The sequence below is a fragment of the Pollicipes pollicipes genome, unplaced genomic scaffold, assembly GCF_011947565.3.
Source record: "Pollicipes pollicipes isolate AB1234 unplaced genomic scaffold, Ppol_2.1 Scaffold_4740;HRSCAF=5597_pilon_pilon_pilon, whole genome shotgun sequence".
NCBI classification, from domain to species: domain Eukaryota; kingdom Metazoa; phylum Arthropoda; class Thecostraca; order Pollicipedomorpha; family Pollicipedidae; genus Pollicipes; species Pollicipes pollicipes.
Genome location: NW_023596545.1, coordinates 168,646 through 190,473, shown reverse-complemented (window position 1 = coordinate 190,473; position 21,828 = coordinate 168,646). Strand labels below are relative to the sequence as shown.

At 54.0% G+C, this 21,828-nt stretch overlaps 3 protein-coding genes across 4 annotated transcripts in view; 1 reads left to right on the top strand and 2 right to left on the bottom strand.

Moving 5' to 3' along the window:
- Nucleotides 1-6,236, bottom strand: part of LOC119099153 (kelch-like protein 17) — a 36,557-nt gene extending 30,321 nt beyond the window's left edge. The window contains exon 1 of one of the 2 annotated variants that reach the window (XM_037222257.1): nucleotides 6,154-6,236. The gene's annotated coding sequence lies outside the window, so the exon portion shown is untranslated. The remainder of the gene's footprint in view (nucleotides 1-6,153) is intronic. The other variant, XM_037222258.1, reaches the window with a different exon arrangement.
- A 1,922-nt stretch (nucleotides 6,237-8,158) lies between these two features.
- On the bottom strand, nucleotides 8,159-10,890 carry LOC119098936 (lethal(2)neighbour of tid protein). Its single transcript, XM_037221991.1, has 2 exons — nucleotides 10,626-10,890; nucleotides 8,159-9,603 (listed from the first exon to the last, which is right to left on the bottom strand). The coding sequence occupies exon 2, from the start codon at nucleotides 9,598-9,600 to the stop codon at nucleotides 8,329-8,331; it is 1,272 nt and encodes a 423-aa protein (XP_037077886.1). The 5' UTR covers nucleotides 9,601-9,603; nucleotides 10,626-10,890; the 3' UTR covers nucleotides 8,159-8,328.
- A 457-nt stretch (nucleotides 10,891-11,347) lies between these two features.
- Nucleotides 11,348-18,264, top strand: LOC119099077 (Y-box factor homolog; the record flags this gene model as incomplete). Its single annotated transcript, XM_037222132.1, has 8 exons — nucleotides 11,348-11,426; nucleotides 13,276-13,339; nucleotides 14,385-14,608; nucleotides 15,491-15,520; nucleotides 15,968-16,416; nucleotides 16,631-16,672; nucleotides 16,902-16,946; nucleotides 17,166-18,264. Coding segments are annotated over 8 exons (981 nt in total), but the record flags the coding sequence as incomplete, so codon positions are not given.
- Nucleotides 18,265-21,828: the final 3,564 nt, after the last annotated feature.

Sequence of the window (21,828 nt, the reverse complement as noted above, 5' to 3'; positions counted from 1 at the left end):
CGAATGCGTACACACTAAGACGCCTTACCATAATGAATGATACATAACACATTCAATTATATAAAGCGTAATGCCGTGGTTCACTAATTATGACGGCAATTTAGGACACATTTCGGCGCCATTGCAGGATGAACGAACACGTAACTTACACCGTTACCGACCTCCGGCATTCAATGTGGATGGAGAGCTGCGTTTTTGAGCCACAATGTGCGCATTGCTTTCATTGAAATGAAATTGTGAGACTGCTTTAGTAGGACCAATGTTTCCAACGGTTAGAATGAACTAATAAGGTCTCTTAGATGGCTGCAGCTAGGGGTTCTGATACGGTATCCTGCTCCTATTACATCGACTTTATTATAACTATTCCTATAACAGGTTACCTATACTGCCCCAGCTAGCTTACATCATTACTTCATATATCCGTATTTCATCATCATTACATCAACTAATGGCATAACACGTTGGCTTAAGGAGATTCTCATCGGAGCTTTACACACGTGCGAGGAAAGACTGGACTGGAGAAATAATGCACTTCCGCAAAACAAAAATCCATCTGAAAGGTCAACGGGCTAATCAACGGGGCTAATCTGGGGCGTCGGCATTCTAATTGCCTTCAGAACAGCTCATTTTCACGCCTCATGGTTGATGGCCGCCTGACTGCTTTTATATAACTCTGCCCTTTTTTCATCCCATCGGGACTAACTAAAACTGGGTGGTCAGGACATACTGCATTACTGACACTCATCGGAACGCACTCGCTTAGACATACCGGTCTGGTGTAACATTATAGAACGTTGGGTGCAGCCGATAAGTGTCACGTTATTATATTTTTGGGGGGGAGGGGGGGAGAAAGCTGGTAGAAATGATAAAACAGTTGCTTTTTTGCCGACACGTGCAAGAGCATATGCATTCTCAACAAGTGTAAGCATTGTAAACGTCATGCCTTGGACGTCCTTCCTCCGGGAGAGTGGCCGCGGCATAGTAGCGAAGCACGTAACAAATGATGGAACAGTTGGGAAGTATCCATGGATGGGAACATTAAGGGCTTGTCTCCCGGTCATCAGCATATAACATCTTGAGGGATGTGCATGCCAGGGACATTCTCAGTACACTGGGAATGCTTAAAGGCGGCAAACATGACCGATGAACTCAGACGTCAGCTGTCAGAACTTCTGAGAGCAGCGTGGGTATATCTAAGCGCGCCTCGGAAAAACGATTTGGCGCACCAAAGTCACACGTGAAGAGAAGAATGGGGTGATGTAACGAATAATTGTCAAGACACCTGAGGTTACGTAACTGCAGGCAAACCACCAGAGAGCCCGAAATTTACTCGAGAGCCAATATCAAGTGCTCAATTGGTAGGAACCGGATCACTGAGGATGAATTCTACTGCATGCACACCGGTGCCCGGCTGATCATGTGCGACAAATGTCAAATCAAATGCTCAGCTGTGTGGAACGTTAAACTCATGCCGAAGGCACCGTTGCCTTTCAAGCCAGATCTGAGCGGCAAGCAGGTGCCCTCACAAACTGCTGATATAGCTGGCCATAACCCCGGGCGGGATCAATTCTTGACCAGTGGTCATGGTCAGCAAGAAAGTGCTGACGGTGCAACGTAGCGACGCGCTGGGAGGCAACTCTGCTGCCATTTCTGACAGATCGCAACCCAGACGGTCAGTTCCTGTTGAAGCTGAGTCTTGTGAGCACTCGGCACGGGCTTGAGACCCCGGGGCTGTTGCAAGAGGCAAGTTGACATGGGTACCACAATACATGAAACCTCTCTGTACCCACAGCTCTGTCCTATGCATGACACACGGGCATTGATCAGCAAAGTAGGTTAACAGGGGGCAAGCGCGTTCGGACACTCCAGCTCCAGAAGGGGGACAGTAAAGTTATTTGAAAATCAACCCGGAGGTGTCACGAAAATGACGGCGGAACGGTCTGCGTGCGTGTGCCTTCCTGACGAATGCAGGGTCGAAGCACCGTACAGCTAAACGCATCAGTGTTCGATATATGTGATTTGGTTTTGTGGCTGGTTTTCATGGCACGAAATCATTGACTGATGTAGGTAATTCAGGCTTTGCTTAAACACAATGATCATACATTATACAAGCTTTTTAAATTGCATTGCGGCTTACAAATAATCAAATTACCACCAAACGAAGGAGGAGAATAGAAAAGGACTAATAGAACAGATTCTCTGCATCAACTTCAAATTATGTATGCAGTCGTTCCATTTATTTGAAATCATGTTTAAAGGACATGAAATTAATTACTAACTGTTGTTGCGTTGCGCAAAAGTGGACATATGCCGTTTTTCAACCAGTCACGTGAAATTCATATGGGCTTAGCGCACAACATAGAAACCGTCAAACCATCGTGAGCGAAAAACGAAAACATTGGGGAAGACATATTACGGAGTGCAGATAAAATAGCGGCGCTCCCTTATCAAAACCAATAGAAAGATGTCATGAAAAATGAGCAAACTGCATACCGCGACCTTTTCAGTTTTTTTTTTTAGACGGCACAGCGTTATCACCTAGCCCTAAATGTGCTTGTATTCGTGTTTCCAAACAGCGAAAACGCGCCGGCCTATCACGATATCGCCGACGAGCATCAGACCACCAAAACGAAACAAACGATCCAACTATCTGACGTCGGTGCAAGGACGGGAGTCTTTTTGTTTCCGAGCAAAAACCGCTCGCCACGCGCCGTCTACCGCCGTTGGGCTGCCACGCGCGGCTGGGGCGGGCGACGGCCGGGTGGGCCGGACGTAGACGGCCACACACACACATGAGCCGAGGTACGGCGGCGCCGGGCCGCCAGCGGCACACCTGTGTCGCCCCTGCTCCAGTGTCCGCCTGCTGTCTGCTATCGACCAGAGGAGCAGGCCACGTGTGGCCTCATGGGCCGGTCCGACGTGCCCTGCAGCGCAGCCGCCACCGAAGCCTGCCGCGCTACGATTGCAAGCAGCGACAAAACGGCCTGAGAGCGAGCACTCTCTCTCTCTCCCTCACACACACACACACACACACACACACACACACACACACACACACACACACACACACATGCACGCACGCACGCACGCACGCACGCACGCAGACACACATACACACACACGCATACACACACGCACAACACCTTTTTATAAGGGTACAAACACATGAGTAATATATCAGCTAGATCATGGAATCCGCACTTAGCAGAACTTCGTCGACTGATTATGCGACCTCATTGCATAATTTTGACCCAAAATAAGACAGATTCTATTGCCGACCCAGGTGTGCAGGCGATGAGTCGCTCAGCTAACTCACGAGCCTCAGTCAAAGAACACTGTGGCCGCACGAATATTCCCAGATCAGGTCATATGCTGTCAGAGCACTGTTCATACAGCATACATTCAGAACCCCCACAACATAGAGAATAAGACAGGCGTAAGACAGATGAGTCGAGCAGATATTCAATGTCTTCAGTCTGGAAGTTCTGGAAGTCTTCCTTAAACGTGGTCACAAGTGAGAGAAACAGGCGCTAAAATCGAGGAAAGAGCGCTTGGATAACACGAAAGCCGGCGGTGAATGGTGTTCGGTATCCTTATCAAGGACATTACTCGGGATTGGCCACGAAAAGCTCGCCAACCCGATGCTCTACATTCATCATGCGAACTTAGGCACGATATGTACGAAGCGCAGGTAGGGACTACGAAATGCCGAATCACTGCAAATGCGACCGGAGAGCAGGGTCTCCTCACACCATGCGCTCCACCACACAATGTCGGACCAGTTACGAACTTACGGTCTTTACGCAATGGCGACGACACAACTCTTGGCATTCGTTTGGAGCGAGTGGAGGGCACAAGAGACATCTGGTTGGCCTCCGATACAAGGCCTATAGATGCATGGGTCTCCCAATGCGCTCAATACGGGCATAGAGGTGTGCTCAGACGCGCATCAATCTTAACTGTTTCCTACGGTTACATTCATTTCGTCTTACATGCACATCATGCAGAATCTTGCAGTGTTATCTGGGGAGGTGCACCGAGGGTGTACTTGTACAGAGTTGAATGGGTGTAGCAACGTTGAGTTATGTGGTTGGCATATCACTCGCGCTCATCCGCCACAGCGCAGCCCTCATACCATGCAGGTTTGCTTCGCACATTTCATGTGTCATCCTTGGAAAACAGACATCACCAATATGAAATTATTTTCGTCGTAAGATTTGTAAAAGTATAGTGAACTCAAAGCTGCCTATAGGTTGTTCGCCTCCGCACCCTGCAGCTACAGCAAGGTTAACAGAGCGAGCTCGGGGCATCATGACAAAGCCGTTTCCACAGAATGGCACGATCAAAAGGAGCATGTTTACAGTTCTGTAGAAAGATTGAGACAAGGTATTAGTACCACGGATGGAATAACTGTTTGGACTATCGTTCTCGTCTGGTATCTATGTATGTACACATGCTAACACATAGGGCATACCATCTTACCAGAAAGGGACGATTGTCCAAGCGACTATACCTCAGAGGCATGCTTGTTAGAATCCCGACATATACGAAAGAGTTCTACTGAAGTTGCCGGACGCCAATTTACCACATGGTTCCTGAGTGTTTTTATTTTTGTTTTTCGTATTACTTCAGAAACGTAAAACGCATGTTAAAGACCCAGAGCCACAAGTGTACGGTGTCCTGATCCGGTGTTGAAAATGTAAACAGATGATTTCACTTTCTGTGGCTGGCGATAACATGCGTTGCGGCAATATTGAGGCTGCGGAACTGTAATATATCATTTAATCTTTCGACTTGGATTGCCAGTGGGAGTTGAGCATGCTGAAATTGATCCATTCGAAATAAACTCATTCTCTCAATCAACTCACTCAACTCATTCATTCGAAATTAACTCGCCGTCCCTAACAGCGGAAAGCCTCACGGATGGGGTCAACACACACACACACACACACACACACACACACACACACACACACACACACACACACATATATATATATATATATATATATATATATATATATATATATATATATATACGCAATAACGGAACGGGCAGAGGATTAGGTTGGGAGGCAATTCGCGAAAAATGACGAGTGGTTACCGGTACAGGAAGCGGCTTCAGAAAATGTCAGCAAGACACCAAAAAAGTCACAAAACGTCACCGGTTCTGCTCCTTCCAGTCATAGTTATCAACATTCATCTAAATAGCTGTAGCAATCAATGCAAAAACGACGAATCTAGCGGAAAAGTTTATTTTCTTCTATAAATCGAAACCGAAAGCTAAGATGATCTACAGCTTGGTTGCACAAATCAGAATTAAATGGAAAATGTACCGATTTGTTTGCAGGCACTAAAAGCAAAGCTCAGGCAACAGGAAAATTAAATGCACCCAACACGTTGGGCTTGCCGCCAGCTCAAGTAATGTGTTCCAACAGTGCCTCATGTTGATGTAAAATCATAGCATCACGTGGGAATCCAGTGACCTCCACACAGACCAAACACGAACCTGCCCTGCAGAGATTTGAGCCAAACTCCTACGCCATCGTGAGAGGAGTCTCCAACATACGGACCGGAGCCAAATGTGCTGCGTTGAACACCCCCGAGTCCAGATTACAGTGCAAAGTGGGGCTTCGCTACAATAACCCAGACAAAATCTCCCCCCACCACTCATCAATCCCTGAAATGACAAGCCGGAGCTTCTACACTGAGCTGCCTCCTACGTTAACCTGACCTCCGTACCAGTTACCCCACCGCGCCGACCGAATCCAAGCCTACCCTGTACTCACCTGAGCCAGGTCATCCCTATACTGACCTGACCCGGGTCTCCCCCACAGCGACATGAGGCGGGTCTAACTTACACTGACCTGGGCAAGGTCATCCCTACACTGACCTGAGCCAGGTCATCCCTACACTGACCTGAGCCGAGCCTCTGCGACACTGACCTGGGCCAGGTCATTCCTATACTGACCTAAGCCGGGCCCACCCCATACTGACCTGACCCGGGTCTCCCCCACAGTGACCTGAGTCGGGTCTAACCCATACTAACCTGAGCCAGGTCCTCCCTACACTGACCTGAGCCGAGCCTCCGCAACACTGACCTGTGCCGGGCCTCACCTACACTGACCTAAGCCGGGTCACCCCCACACTGACCTGAGCCGGGTCCCCGCTCGCCTGGCCGCACGTCGTCACCTCCACGCCCCGCCCCGAGACACTGCCCGTGCCCGGCGCCGCCGGACGTCGCTCTGCGCCGCTGGCAGCCCCGGCGGCGGCTGCCGGGCCGGCGCACGCGCCCCGCCGCCGCCGGCTATTGGTCAATAGGCGGCTCACCGTTCAAACCAATGCACGGCCTAAACAAACGGCGGCTGAAAAGTGGGTCAGATCGCCGGCCGGTTCTGCAGCGGCCGGCGTCCGTCCCGCGAACTGTGGGCCGACACCAATGGGTGTGTTTGAGTGATTTGCCATTGTCAACCAGCCCTGACATTGACAAAAGCGGACCTTTTGTTCAGCAGATACTGAGTACGCCCATCTACGTGCATTTCAATCCCGCCAGAACAGTGCCGGAAGGACCAAATACAGAGTTAGGTAGTTATCAAAGGGTTTGCCCTTCAGAGGTATAGCCTGAAGCCGGTGGTAGCAGCCGCGCTAAAGGTCAGGTCGCGTCAGGGCGCAGGACAGACCGTGACGAACATGGCGGTACGTTAAACGTTTGCCACCAAATTCTGCCGTTGACCTGGAATTTCACGATCGAATGGCAGGAGACCAGGGCTCAGCGCTAGCTCTGATCCCAGAAATCCATCCAATCAAAAGGTTCGGAATAAAATCTTGAAAGCACAATAATGCCAACTACTCTAGGAGCGGTGGCACAGGACTTAGTTTCGGAACCATCCGGCGATGACTTGCTTTCCGACGCTGTCGACTATCCGGCCGGCGCGATGGCCGCATGATATGGCTGCTTACATGTACTGTCGCCGACAGCACATGCAGCTGCATGCAGCACGTGAGGTCAGACGCGTGACGTCAGCCGAAGGGCGCGGAAGCTGCTCGAGCGACGCAGCGCACACAGGAGCGTGTCGTACCATAACGAGCACGCTCGACGATCGCATGAGCTCGGTGAGCGGGCGTCACGTCTGTGGCACGTTCGCAGGCTGAACATGCCTTGTCCTGGCAAAACGTGTGCCTCATGCTCTGATTGTACCATGCAGACAGTGGGCACGCCTTTCACGATATGTCGTAACAGGCTTCAGGACCCTCCCCCCTGCTCTGGCAGTCGCGCGTTCACACCGGAGCCACCCGAACTTGTCCTAGGAGCGACAAGACAGACGGGCCGCCGGTCCTCTCGTGCTGTTGGTCTGTCAACGTCTTACGGGGGCTGACGTTAACACGCAGGTCGTGACTTTTTGACCGGTTTTCCGCAGGTTTTGTGCTCGATTTTTGGAGCCAGCTGGGATGGTTTGCTGGAGTGAACAAACTGCAGCTGACGTCGTCGAAATGTACCGTGCAACAGCGCCAGCCATTTGGACTTGCTTGTATGTATTCAACCAATTGGCAGACCCTGTGTTGGCTTAGCAGAAGCTCTTGCGCAGGAGGCTTGGACGTCAATTTGGCAATATCTCTAAGACGAGGTCCACAAACAAAAACAAAAACGCAATTATTCTGCGCCAGCGGTTCGGTCTTCGAAGACCTTTGCGGTAAATGGACGACAGCGTCTATCTAGAAACGTTAGCGCGGCATTACGTCTGTGGGAATCCAGAACGGCAACTGCGTGCTCTTCAGTGTTCTTTCCCCACTCAAGCAACACTTCTACGTCTTGCCATAGAGGACCAATTTGACTGTGGTTTGGTTTTGCAATGCCATGCCGCGCATCCGTTTCGCATCCTCTGATCTAGTCAGAAAGTTAACATTCAGAAACATGACTTTCTGGCACCACACCAACCCATGCAATGCCAACACTGAGTCGCAGTTCTTTCGCGTCTTGAATCAATAACTGGACATCAATCGTCAAGCCCCACGTACGGTGCAACATGCGAGCGCGCACATGTAACCCCAATGACTTATAAGAGGACAGCTATTCAAATCCGTCAACGAGCTACGGCTCAGTGTTCCACACAAAATCCCAGCCACGTCACTATCCCTGGTCAAATACAAAATCCACAGATTTACCAACTTTATTGCGAGACTAGATACGGTCCACCCGACCCCCACCCCTTAACACGGCAACACCACGCCAGCGGCCACAGTGTAGTAACTCAGTGCCGAGCCCACGACTGCAGCGTGCCATTGTTCCCGGGTCCACACACCTGAAGGCACGTAACTGACGGCTGCACGTCACTGTTTGAGCTTGCGGACGCCGACCGGTGGCGCCACCTGCGCCAGCACGGCGCCCGTCCGCCAGAGGCCGCCCAGCAGCACCAGGTGGCAACAGTGAAGCGCCGCCGAGCTCAGCGGCGTCGACGGGTACGTGTTCCAGCAGAGCTCGACCAGGCCCAGCATGCAGAGCCGCGTGGCCGTCGAGAAGTTGGCGCTCCAGAGCAGGTACGGCAGGCTGTGGTAGTACCACACGTAGAACTGGTAATGCAGCGAGCGGCAGAAGACCATGCCCACCAGGTTGCACGTGAAGAGCGGCAGCAGCAGCAGCTGACAGCGAATCGCCGGGCCGTCGGCCGCCTGCAGGCGCGCGAAGCCTTCCAGAAAGCGGTACCAACGGCGGCGGGCGAACACTGCGCACGTGACCACGTGTAGTGCTAGCAGGAGCGCGTGCAGCCGCCGGTCCAGGAACAGCGCCTCAGGCAACAGGCGCCAATTGACCGTCCACTGGTACTGGAACACTCGACCCAGGTCGAACGCGCCGCGCACATACGCCATCGGGTTGGTAGCGAGGAACGGCGCGCCGAGCACGAGCTGCAGCGCGGCACAGATGGTCAGCTGGCGCGCGGCGCCGGCCCAGCCCAGGCACGTGATGTAGGCCAGCAGCAGCGCCGGCGCGAACAGCAGCACGTTCATCTTGATCGAGACGCCGAGTGAGAACAGCACGCTGCCCAGCGACCAGCGGCCGTCCATGAAGCAGTTGATGCTGGCGTAAAGCAGCAGCATCGCTACCGGGTCGTTGAAGAGACGCAGGACATAGATGGAGTGGATGCGGTAGGAGGTAAGACTCATCATAAGCAGCATGTATGGCGGGATCTTGCGGCTCCGCACGTAGATGCGACTAACCAGTGCCAGGTTGGCCAGGTAGATGACCATGAAAATGTACTGTGCCAGCCTCATGTTGGCGCCCTGCGCAGTGACATGGTACAGGCCGAGGAAGACGTACACGAAGCCGGCCGGGTACACCAGCGGACCGGTGTCGCCGCTCAGGCGCGAGTAGTCGAGTGTGCCATTCCACACGCCCTCCACCTCCTGCATGTAGGCGCGCCAGTCGATCTCTGTGTACTTGACGCGCTCGATCACGGCCACGTTGATGACGCACTCGGCGAGCAGTAGAAGCCCTGCCATTGGCACACAGCAGTCGGGGCTAAAGAGGTAGCGCTGCAGCTGGTCCGGCGAGAGGGCAGCCCGCAGGCGGCGCCACCGCGACGGCGCCCGCCGGGGCGGCATCATGTGCTGCAAAACAGTGTCATGCTGTTTACAGTCAAGCATGACAACAAAACATACCTAACATCTATATCCTTACAAAATGGTTTCAGGACAGATGACATCAAAATGCTAAAGTTTCCAAGAGATGTAATGTGATACTTAGAATTCCGGGCTGACATAGTCTCAAATTACAAGTCTCACATTACCACCATTTCATAAATCTATTCAATTCTTGGACAACTGAATAGATATAATAAACGGTTTCTTCTTTAGATCCATCACTGGTGGAAACGTGCTTGTTGTGGTTGAGAGAACAGTGATAACAAGCCAAACATTATCATCATTATCCTCTAGGAAGTGATCACTGTGCTCTTGACTTGTGCTCATACTATTTTACTTGTACTCAAGTGGAAACTTGAGGAGGCTTAAGTAAGCAAAGCTGGTGCATAGTTAACATCAATCAGCACACTTAACGCAGGTCTGCGACCAACAGGATCTTGTTGAGTTTGCCATGTCTTACTGTCTGGATAATGTTTGCATATGCAACATACTATTAGGCCTTTGATATGCATCATAGCTGGTATCTGCACAACTCAAGCTAATCCAGACTGGAAAAACATGTTACTTTGAACATGGGAGCAGCTTTGCAGCAAAAAGTTAAGTATGATAATCTAAACATGGGAGCAGCTTTGTAACAACAATTTCCCTGCATGTATATCAGTGTTTGGTGCAAGTTCCCATGAATTTCAGTGTAGAGTCAACATTTTAAGGAGCTGTGATGCTGCAGAAGTAACTTTGGGCAGAAATCCCACAAAAACATTTCTGCACAAAAATCATGCCAAAAATTGGGCACAATTTGGCCCGGCTTTTATTTCGCACATACATGCAGATAACAATCAGCGTGCGGACACAACTACAGTTGAAAATCACTTATGTTGGAAAACTGACCGAGGGCCAGATACGCAGGCGAATTGACGGCCAGCTTTTAGTAAGCAGCATGATATACATCAGTAAAACAGTAAGCACTGAGGAAGATTAAAAGAGCTTACCAAACGGCGAAAAGGCGACACAGCCGACCACTGCTCTACCTAGCCCGCCGCAGTAGTAATGCGACCAGCCCGACGTTATCGGCTTTGTGACTCTTCCCCAACTTTAGAGTTTACACGACATGGCCCAGCACACGGGACACGCGAAAGGTGAAGGCGCACCATGTATGAAACATTAGCGTCGTTAAGGGTCCCATATCACTACCAAATTTCCTTCCACCAAAGAATGCGTTCTTCAATCTTTATGCTTTCAGCAAAATGTTATCCAAAGCTCATAGAGATAATTATTTATTATCAGAATTATCGTTTTCGAAAGAAGTATCATAAAAGAGACAAATGTCTTGTGAAATTTGTTTGCTTTTTGGCTTTAGCAAACGCATGACAATATTTGTGTCCAAATTCGTTTTTATGGCGCATGGCTTCCCCGAAATGCATTAGTCATTGCTTAAGTAATGCTAGGATCATTACTATTCACCATTATTAGACAACCTTCAACTGATCCGTCGCGGCACACGAGCTCCAAAATCTGCAATGCACCGCCACTGACATACAAGTGCACGTCCGCGATACCGTCCCTTATTGGTAGCTTATTTCGGGCCCAGTATGTTCCACCAATCACAGCAAAGCATTTCTGCAAACTCCATGGCAACGTGCCTGCGCCATGTTGGACAAGACCTAGCAGAGGAGGAACACCATCCATCGGGGCTAATCGTTCCATCATTTAAGATCGCCAGCCAACACCATGGCAGATTCGGAGAAGCAGCCTGAACAACAAGAGGCTGTTAAGGAAAAAAGAACTTATTGGTAAGCCTTGTTGTGCACTCCTTCCCGCAAAACCGGCCTGTAAATGATGCGTTGGAAACGCCTCACCTGTGCGTTGGTTTCGTCGAGAAGTTGGACCGCGTGTTGAGTGAGGATTAGCGATGCCGTCGACTATCGTATTTGGTTGAGTGCTTTGAATGCTTGCCAGAGTGTTGTGTGACTCTTTAAAACCACTCATTCAAGTTTCGTTTCGACTATTGCCACGAGGATGTGCTGACATTTTGCTCAAGATGGTATGGTTGAGGGAAGCATTTGGGGAGGGGGGGGGGGGGGGGGGGGGGGGGAGGGAGCTGAATCAGGGCTCTTATGGGTTTATGTTCCCTTGCATTGTCAGAAGGTGCATGTCAAGCACATGCCACATGCTATCCATAGCTAAGTAGTGACACAAAATGTTTAATAGAGACTAAAGGAATGGAGAGTAACCATAAGATAGTTGAAATGTAGCATGGGGAAGTGTGGCTTGGACCAACTCAAACCTCCAACCCAAGTATTTCAGGGAAATAAGTATCATGGTTGCTAAGTTTATTCAGTTGTGGTGATTTGGATGTGCATGGAGCTTTGAATCACATTGTATTGTGATTTGATCTCTTATCTGATCTTGCAATGTATGGTTTTTAGCTGTATCATTCAATTTTTTCATGGGATTTTGGGACTTGGAATCTTGCTTTGCTGTCTCAAATGCTGCCTCTCCAGTTGCTTATTTAGGCTTAGAACAGGATATAATGAGATGTGGCTAGCATATTGGTCCACTAATTATGTAAACCATGGCTTTGATTTTATTAGCTCTTAATTTTCTCTATTCCTACAACCATCCTATGAGGATCATGGGTGACAGCTGCTTATGCAGTATGAGATCATTTCTTACAAGCAACCTTATAGTGCCCAAAGGTTTTTACAGTGCTGTGCTGAATTATTAGTGTTCTACTGCATATCATGCAATGATATAGTAGATCACAACCAAATAACTTGATTGCATCACATTTTTTAGATGAATCATTTGTAAAGGCTGTGGCTTATCAGCAGTATTTTCTAAACAGCATTGCATTACTTTTTTGTTCTCTTTACTAGTTCAGTGGGAGTAGAGAACATGTGGCAACATAAAGTGAAGGATTTTTAAATTTCTGTTGGCAAAATTAGTATATACAAAATATTGGGGCTAAGGGAGTTTCCAAAATGTGTCAAAACCCCAATATCTAATCATCACAAGAAATAAAGGAACTATTACTTTTTGTGTCCTGTTGTGAAATTGTATGATGTGGTATCTCTAACCGTAGTTGGTAAAGGAGGCATTGTATTTCTTGTGATACCATTGGAGATCCTGATGGTTATGTTTTGGACATTTTTCACACTCCAGGAAAGACTCAACCAAATGACTTTGGGGTGGTTTTATCATTAACCCACATCTCGGGTTTGCTCTGGGTTCAGTCGGAGCAGCTTTTATTGAGAGTGGTTAATTATTCAAATGTTTTGCCTGCCATTGTGGTCCTCTCCACCATGCTATACCAATGTAAAAACCAGTGAGGTGCCCTTTTGGCTTCAACAGATTCATTGTATTAATTTTATGTGCCACCTTAGAGTAGCTCTGAATACAGAAACTTGTCATTATTCTTATATCAGGGCTTGCAGGCAAAGTCGACCGTAATCTCAAGCAGCTTAAGGTAAAGTGAAGCAAAAACATGTTGGATGGGGCTGAAATGGCATGCATGAATCCAGATCCCCATGATCATTATATATGTTGGTTAATGCGGTTAATGGCTGTGTGGTGTGGTTAATGGCTTGTTCTCTTGGGGTGACAGCATATCGATCTTAACTCCATGATGTTCCGTTTCAGCCACCAAGGTCACTGGCACCGTCAAATGGTTCAACGTCAAGAGTGGCTATGGTTTCATCAACAGGTCAGGCTGGGGTAGAGTCAAAAGTATTCAGCACTTGTAGGGTATTTCTAACATGTTAAGTGGATGCCAAATGACCTCAGTTGTCAATGTGTATTTAAATTTTGTTGACCACAGCAAGAAGGGCCACGGCGAGGATCCCATTGCTCTGTAAATACAGCAAAATCTGCTTGTGCTTGGTGCACACTGAAAATGTCATTTTGCCATTCTTTCCATGTTTCATGTGGTTACTAGAGGTCATTTTTTCAACAAAAAATAAATCCTCCATTCCCCATAAACATGAGACCAGGAATGTTATTAAATTCACCATAGTACACAGAACTGTGAACCCAAATTAGGAGCTGCAATGTATCACAGCTCTGATGTTCCCTTCTAATACATGTGGGGGCCAGTCCATATCTAAGGCAAGAAAAAGCATGACCATCATGATCCCTATCATTAAAAATACCTTATCAGTAATTTTCACATCATTGACAGGGCTTGAACCTGCAAATTGCAGTCAGTAACAGGGGTTATGAAGTAAGCATTGCATCATCTTAGAACTGAGTCTTTCGGCATTGGCAGGGCTGTAAATGACTGTTGGCTATGTTCAGTCTGAACAAAGGCTTCATTTTCTGTGTTTGCATGTGAATATCTTTGTTGTGTGTCATAAGCCACAGCTTGAGACATGATGTACATGATATGTTGAGATGTCAGATAGTTCATCTTTCAACATTTATATGGTCCTGGAGATCTGCAACCCTTTTCATCATTGTCCATCTGTGTGTGTCGAGGTTGCGGTCATACTAGACCTTATGAAGTTTAATTGCATTGTTACCCAACATATGGCTTACCAGTGTCTCTTGGGTTTCGGTGCTGGTGTAACACCAGCATGAGAGTGATTCCGTCGGTACTCGAGCGATTTGGTTTGAAGCCGCGCGCCGCAAGGTCAACGAACGTAGTCGCGTCAGCGCGGCCAAACTGTGCCGCTCGGTGTGCTGGAGCGGCCGGCGCCGCCACCGGCGGTGTACGCTCAACTGACCGGAGCCCGCCGCCCTTGCCCTGCCAGGAATGACACCAAGGAGGACGTGTTCGTCCACCAGAGCGCCATCACGCGCAACAACCCGCGCAAGCTGGTGCGCAGCGTGGGCGACGGCGAGATCGTCGAGTTCGACGTCGTGGTCGGCGAGAAGGGCAACGAGGCGGCCAACGTGACGGGCCCGTCCGGCGAGCCGGTGCAGGGCAGCAAGTACGCGGCCGACCGGCGCCGTCGCTTCCGACGCTACTTCTACGGTGAGGGCCGATCCAGCGGCGGCCGGCTCCGGGGGCTGACGGCCGCTCGGACGGGCGCGGACGCGCCCGGCCGTCGTGTGGTAGGCTGGAGCCGATCCAGCGCCGGCCGGCTCCGGGAGCTGATGGCCGCGCGGACGGACGCGGACGCGCCGGGCCGTCGTGTGGTAGGCTGGGGCCGAGCTGGCTGCGGCACGGCCGCCGCGGCTGGGCTTGGGCTGCTGGCGGGCGCGCTCAGTGCTTGGAGGCCGCTGCCAGCGTCTTGCTTGGCGGTCGGCGCGCCGGCGTCGGACCTCGTGGCCTGTCTGGAGAGCAGAGCCGGAGCCGTGTATGACTGCACGACGCCGTGCCGCTGACGTCACCTGCCTGGGGTTGGGAGCTCGTCTGACGGCGCTGCCTGGCAGCATGCCAGGGTCGAGGCTGTGTCGGGCTGTACCCCACTGTGCCGCTGTGTCGTCCGCTTGGGATCAGGAGCAGTAACTGTGCTGGCCCGTCTGGGTCTCTGGCTCGCGCTGGAGCCGCAGCTGTGCTGGCCCCGTCTGGGTCTCTGGCTCGCGCTGGAGCCGCAGCTGTGCTGGCCCTGTGTGGGTCTTTGGCTCGCGCTGGAGCCGCAGCTGTGCTGGCGCCGTCTGGGTCTCCGGCTAGCGCTGGAGCCGCAGCTGTGCTGGCCCCGTCTGGGTCTCTGGCTGGCGCTGGAGCCGCGGCTGTGCTGGCCCCGTCTGGCTGTGTCTGGATCCGTGACTGGCGCTAGAGCCGCAGCCATGCTGGACCATAATGGTCGGGGTCGTCTGTGGTGTCGCCTGCCTGCAGTCGTCGACGCGCCGCTTGCCTTCGCTTGTGGCCGGCTGCCGCCTGTCCCGCTTGTGACCCGTCGTTCTGTTCTAGATGATGGCGAAGAAGGCCAGGAATACCACGGTTAGTAGCCGTCCTAGCATGGCAGGGATGTAACGTGCGGTCTTGCGCGGCTGGGCATGGGACGGCAGGAGCGCAAGTGGTGCAAGTGACTAGCCCTTGGACTTTGGATCCAGAGCCGTGTATTAGAATGCGGCGCCACGCGCCACATTTGGTTTTCCCGATCACGGCTGCTCGCGTAAGAGGTTGCGACTGTTGGCCGTATCAGCAGCGTGTGCCGATAACCAATCTTCACAAGTTGATTATGCGTGGAAAACTTAACATTGGGTAACTGCGCGTGGACCTGCCGCGCCTTCCCTCGAACTCCCAGGTGCGGTAAACGCCTTTGAACCTGCGAAAGCGACGAGCCACACCCCGTGTTCAGTCGGTTCGGCTGGTGCACCCGCGTGCTCGGCTTTCGTGTACCTCGAGACCTTCGCTGACCCTTCGCTGACCTCGGGCTCGCCGCAGACGACGAGGAGGAGGAGCTGGATGACGGCGACGGCGACCGCGAGGGTGGCGGCGACGGCGCGCGCGGCCGGGGACGCGGCCGGGGCCGCGGCCGCGGCTACCGTCGCTTCCCGCGCTACTTCCGCCGGCGGCGCGACGACGAGGTCGACGAGGAGGAGCCGCTCGAGGGCGACGAGGAGCCGGCGCCGCGGCCACGCGGCCGCGGTCGCGGCCGACCGCGCGGCTACGGCTACCGCGGCGGACGCGGCGGCTACCGGCGCCGCGAGAACGGCGACCCGGCCGAGAACGGCGACTACGATGAGGGAGAGGAGGGCGAGGACCGGCCGCGCGGTCGCGGCGGCTACCGGGGCCGCGTGCGGGGCCGAGGCCGCGGCGGCCGCGGCCGGGGACGCGGCGTTGGCCGCGGCCGCGGCGCGCCCCGCTCCGGCTCGCGCGACGACGGTGGCAAGGTGAGCGCGCCGCCCCGCAGCAGGGGTCGTGTGGGTGCCTGCGGCGTCGGTGGCAGCATGTCTTATCGACTGTTGCATTTTATTGGAGGTAGTCTGCGTGTATTCCGTTTTGGGCACGAGCATGAACCGGTGGGCACTGTTTTGGATGGTGTCGTGTCCAGCTTTTGCTGTTTGTCGATGTGCGTGTGTATTTAGCGGACCTTACCGTTTACAGGGAGAAGGGGATTCCCAGGAGAATGGAGCTGCCGAGGTTAAGGTACGTGTTTCGACGGGTAGAAGGAACGGTTGTCACCCCGGGGCTGGCACACACGCCGGGTTCAGGTGCATGGTCGTCCGTTTGAATGGCATTCAGTCGTATATGGTGTCTGAAGTTGGGGATTTAGTCAGGTCGGCATTCGGTATGTGATCGGGTGTCGCGCGTAGCCGAGCCTGTGACCGTATACAGTAGCCTGCATGCTGAATCTCCCGTCTCTGCTGTCCTCCAGTCTCCTGTCCCGGAGACGTCGCCCAAGAAGGAGACTCCGCCACAGGTCAGTCAGGTACACACTGGAGACGCCCGCTGGCTGGCTTCGATTGCGTACACCTCTCGGTGACCATCCGACCAGTGGTCGTCCTTCCATTGTATTGCCCCACTGCCCACCGCGTTGTCCCAGTCAGCTGTAATCAGCCATTGTTCGTGTTGTGCCGTGCTGCTGTCGGGCCGGTGGTCTGAGGCGGTCCGGTTGACCGGTGCGACGTTTGTCCGGCAGGCGGACGCCCAGCCGGTGGAGAACACCACCTCCGAGAGCCAGGCGTAGACGGGCTCCGCGCCGCCGCCGCCGCCGCCCGCCCGCCCGCCCAGCCATCGTCCGATTAGCCCTGTTCCGAGTGGCGGTGCGGCAGCGGCCGGCGCCCCGGCCAGCCAGCCCCGGCCCTGGCCCGGCCCCGTGTGTAGATACCAGCCGAGCGCGGCGCCGCACCTTGCGGGCGGCAGCCAGACGCCAGCGACGCCACCTTTCCTTTTATTGAGTAATGATAAACTGCTTGATTAAACAAATCAGAATGGCACTGTTCAGAAGGAAATGCGAGCGCCTCGGTCGCTCTGGTGGCGGCCGTTTTCAGCGTGCCTTTGCTAGCGCCATCGTACCAGGATCGGGGGGCGCGCGCGCCGGCGGCCAGCCGACCATCTGTCACCAAACGGCGCCGGCGCGCCGCCCCCGGCCATTCTGATTTGAGAGTGAGACTTTCCATAGTGGCCAGGTGCCGGGACCCTCCGTGTGGGGACGCCGTCGCGCTGGCCGCCGTCCGAGGCGGCTCCGGCCGCCTGTGCGGGCGGCCCGCTAGCCTTACTGCGGTCAGCGGCGACTGGCGTCCCTGCCGGCTGGTCCCGCGTGCCCGCGCGCCACCACCACCGCCGTCTAGCCATCCGAGCCGCGGCCCAGCGCGCCCGGCCGCCCGGGCCCACCTTGCATGCCGTTTGTTGCTAATGAGTCGGAGCGTACGTGCACATGTTGCGGGACATCACCGTGTCACCATCCCCGGAGAGTGCGCCGCCGGCCAGCGACCAGCGGACGGCCGGCGGCGCCCGGGGGCCCGCCCGGGTCCCCCACTGACGAGGGGCCGGCCGCCGGCACAGCCACGGCCGGCCCCGCCCTGTACTGGTCATAATACAATGCGAGTACAAAACTGAGTAATTTCAAGTTTTGGCCAGTGCAAAAAAACTGTTTCTGTTATCTTCTTTTGTTTTGATGAGAATCGGCCTACTAGAGCTGCTGCCTCGGTGTTGACTTTTGTACTTTGTTACGAGTTTTGACGCCAAAAAGAATTGTGAGTTTCAAAACATGTGCATTTCAATAAACTTCTCATTGACGTCGACTTTGGCTCGCCCCCGGACATCATAGCCAGCGGATGCAGCGAGGTTCGCCGTCGCACCCGGTGACACGGTTGGGGCCGGAAAGCTGGCAGAAAAAGCCATTGTCATCAGTTCGATTCGTGCCACAAGAGGCGCGTCCGGCCCTGGCGGCCAGCGGGTGGAAGGACGTGGCTGGCGTACCGCGTCACCCCTGCCCCTGCTCCGAGCTGCAGCACCACAACGGCCCGCCTCGCGTACCGCGTCGCCCCCGCCGCTGCTCCGGGGTGCAGGCACTACGCCGGTCCCGCCTCGCGTACCGCGTTGCCCCCGCCCCTGCTCCGGGGTGCAGCACCCACACCGGCCCGCCTCGCGTGTCGCCGTCAAGCGAGGCGCCGGCTCAGCTCTGGGCCGGGCGCGGACGCGCCCCTACACCCCACACGGCCACCATCCGACCCGTGCTGACGAGGTGCTGCTGAGGTGGCGTCGCCGGAGGGCGTAGTCTGCCGATCGCAGCTGTCCGGCTCCGGTGACGGCCGTCCGCGCGCCGGACCGGACTCGTGCCGGGCTGCGAGGCGCAGAGAGCGGACCAGCGCAGTGACGGCGAGCAGACTCGTTCCTATCAGTCGTGTGTTGGGTTCGAAGGTTTGCGAGCAGATATCGTTCCTCTCAGTCGTGTGCTGGGTCGAAGGTTTGCGAGCAGGATATCGTTCCCTCTCAGTCGTGTGTTGGGTCGAAGGTTTTTCTGCGTATTGAGACGCTGATTACGAAGAATGAAACGTCAGCTGTTGCAAGCAGCCCACTTGCCCAATGTGACTTCTTTATGCGGCCGCCACCAGCGGCGCAGCCATAGGCCTCGCAAACAGGGTCTATGGGAGGAGGGGGGGGGGGGGGGGGCAGGCTGCCAGGCTGGTCCTTTTTCTTCTTACCCTCAAGTGTCTGAAGCGGACGGAGAGACGTGATGCTGTGCTGGTCGGGGCAATTAGGGCCGTAGATGAGCTGGTATGTTGTATTTATCCGGGCATGTTTAGGGAACGTAGGGACACATGCGAACAATATGTACAGGAAGATATTTGAACCGCGTCGCAATATACTCCATTCGAAACAACGCACGATTCGCTCCCGGCGCTGACCCGTGCTTCCACTGATAATCGGGTACATAGTGTGCGTTCTAACGGAGAACCTTTCAGCCATTTCACAGGCACTCTCGGTATAAACAAACAACTCTCAAAGATAGAACAAGTGCTCTCGAGCGGGCGCGCGCCTTGTAAGTGCGGTCCACTCGCGGGGCGGGGCGGGCTAGAAGTCCGTGACTTGGGAGGGCGCGCCGTGCCCGAAGCGACCGTCCCTCTGTCTTGCCTGACCCGAGTCCGAGGGCGAAGGTCACCCCTCGCTGAGGCGAGCGGAGGCTGGGAAGACGCGCTCAACACTTTGTTGTCCGTGCCGACGCCCAGCAACGCTAACACTCGTTCCTTGTTGCGCGACACGAACTCCTCAAGCATTCTCGTTGGAAACTCAGTTTGTGTTCCTTGCTCACACGGTTGGCGCAAGGGGGCTTCATCGCAGTGAGCGTCCGCAAGAGCAACAGCAGTTTGTACCTGAAAACCGGGCGGTCATAAGCGTGGCCAAGATAAATGGGAAAAGAAAGCTTAGGTGGACTAGCAATAACCAAGGTAACCGAGAGGGGGTTCAAACACGAATCAGTGTGTACTGCAACCGGTCATTTCTACCAGATGCCACGGCACTGATCTTGGGCGGCACGTACCACCGTAAAACATCGATAGCGTATTTTCAGCCGAGCGTGCGTAAAATTTGGCTTTAAATGGCGTATTCAAATCATGAGAGCGAGCTGGCCATGATGCCAATTAACGCTATTACTGCGCATTATGACGACAGAATAATGGCGGCATTTCAGGCAGCCTTCCACCACACCGATACCCACATAATTTGAATTTTTTCAATCCGCGAAGCTGAAACATAGAAACAAGTAAGATAAGCACTATAATCCGTTACGAGATAAAAATAGGCAAATCTTAAATAGTGTCAACTGTCCGACATCCGAGAGGCCTGGGCGAGGTGTAACAGATTTACGGTTTTCGCGTTAATGAAAACAAATACGGTTTGCCAGACCAAAGATAGACAAATCCTCCATCGATACCAAACCACAAACGCGAACAGCAACTACTGCAAACATATCCTGACGTCCAAGAAGCCAGCGAACGTCAAAATAAAAAAAAACATGGGATTGAACGAAGCCTGTGCTGAGGTCGTATCAACTCCCAGAACAGATCGCAGAATGGGTTGAGCATGCGCTTGTCGGCACAGCTACCCTCCCCACGGACCATTTGCTACCTCTGGTCATTCAAACATCTGACCGAGTCAATTCGTCACTAATCGGACACCCACCGGAACGACGCGTCTATTTCGCGCGCCCGGAGCCGGAAGCGCGCAGACGGAGCCACGGCGCTGGCTGAGCACTCCCGGCCCTGGTGGCTGTCGTCGCCCGATGTTGGGTGATTGGGACCCGGCAGCCGCCTCCCTTTGGACCGCTCCCGACCGTAAATTTGCATACAAACCAGCCCATGGGCCGGGCGGCCGGACCGCGTGGGCGCGCTGTTGAGCGGGCCAGCAAAGGTGGCCGGCGCGGGGGCACGCGTCTCACTTGGTCGTGGATCTGGTCGACCTTGGAGGCGGCGTCGTCGGCGGGCCGGTCACGCTGCCGCTCTGACGTCATGTTGTCGAGCGAGCCGAGCCGCCGCAGCCGGAGGACCATCGGCGAGAGCGAGCACGAGCGGGGCCCACCCACCGGGCTGCGCTCGCGGCGTGGCCGCAGCAGCGGCTCCGAGTCCTCACTGGGGGCACACAGCAGGCGGCTGGGGCACGGCCGTCACCGAGTCCTCACTGACGGCAGACATGGCGCGCGGGGGCGGGCGGCTTCGGCCCTCCGAGGACGCGTCCGACTGAATGAGATACAGGGCAGTGGTCCGGGCTGTGGTCCAGGGCAGTGGTCCGACGAACCTTCGCGTTCGTTGAAGGAGCAGTGCTGACTTGGAGGATTATAGTTGACAATTCTGACGCATTGGTCGGTGCTGTACACGATCCCCAGACTTTGTCGAAAGTCTGTGGCGCCTCAGACTTAGCCGTCGAGACCACTTGCCCCATGTTCCAATCCGGCCCCATCCCACACCGAACCCCACTTGAATACCTGCCTATCGCTTCTGTTTCCAGCCCAAGGGCGTTCGATATGTTCCCAAACCAAACTGCTATCCGTCTCTGCCGGTCCTGCCGCCCGTCCGTCCGTTTGCGGTCGATGCGCGCGCCGCTCAGCCCAGGTGCTGTCCTCCCTCAGCTGCGGCCGCGTCCTCACCTGAACATGCGGCCATTGCCGGGCCGGCGCAGCTGCGGACTCTGCGGCGACAGCGGAGGATCGTCCTCCTCTTCGGCTTCCTCCTCGGCCTCGTTGTCCTCGCTGATGGAAGGCAGTGTGTGGCCGGCGCCCACGCTGTTCTCCGTGTCCTGCCGCGCGAGGCGCGCCGGCGCGTCAGGGATGAGGTTCTCGTGCCGCGCCTTCCACAATCGGCCAC

What these genes read in the sequence shown, in the direction of transcription:
- LOC119098936 (XM_037221991.1), bottom strand. Translation starts at nt 9,600, where the DNA reads ATGATGCCGCCCCGGCGGGCGCCGTCGCGGTGGCGCCGCCTGCGGGCT.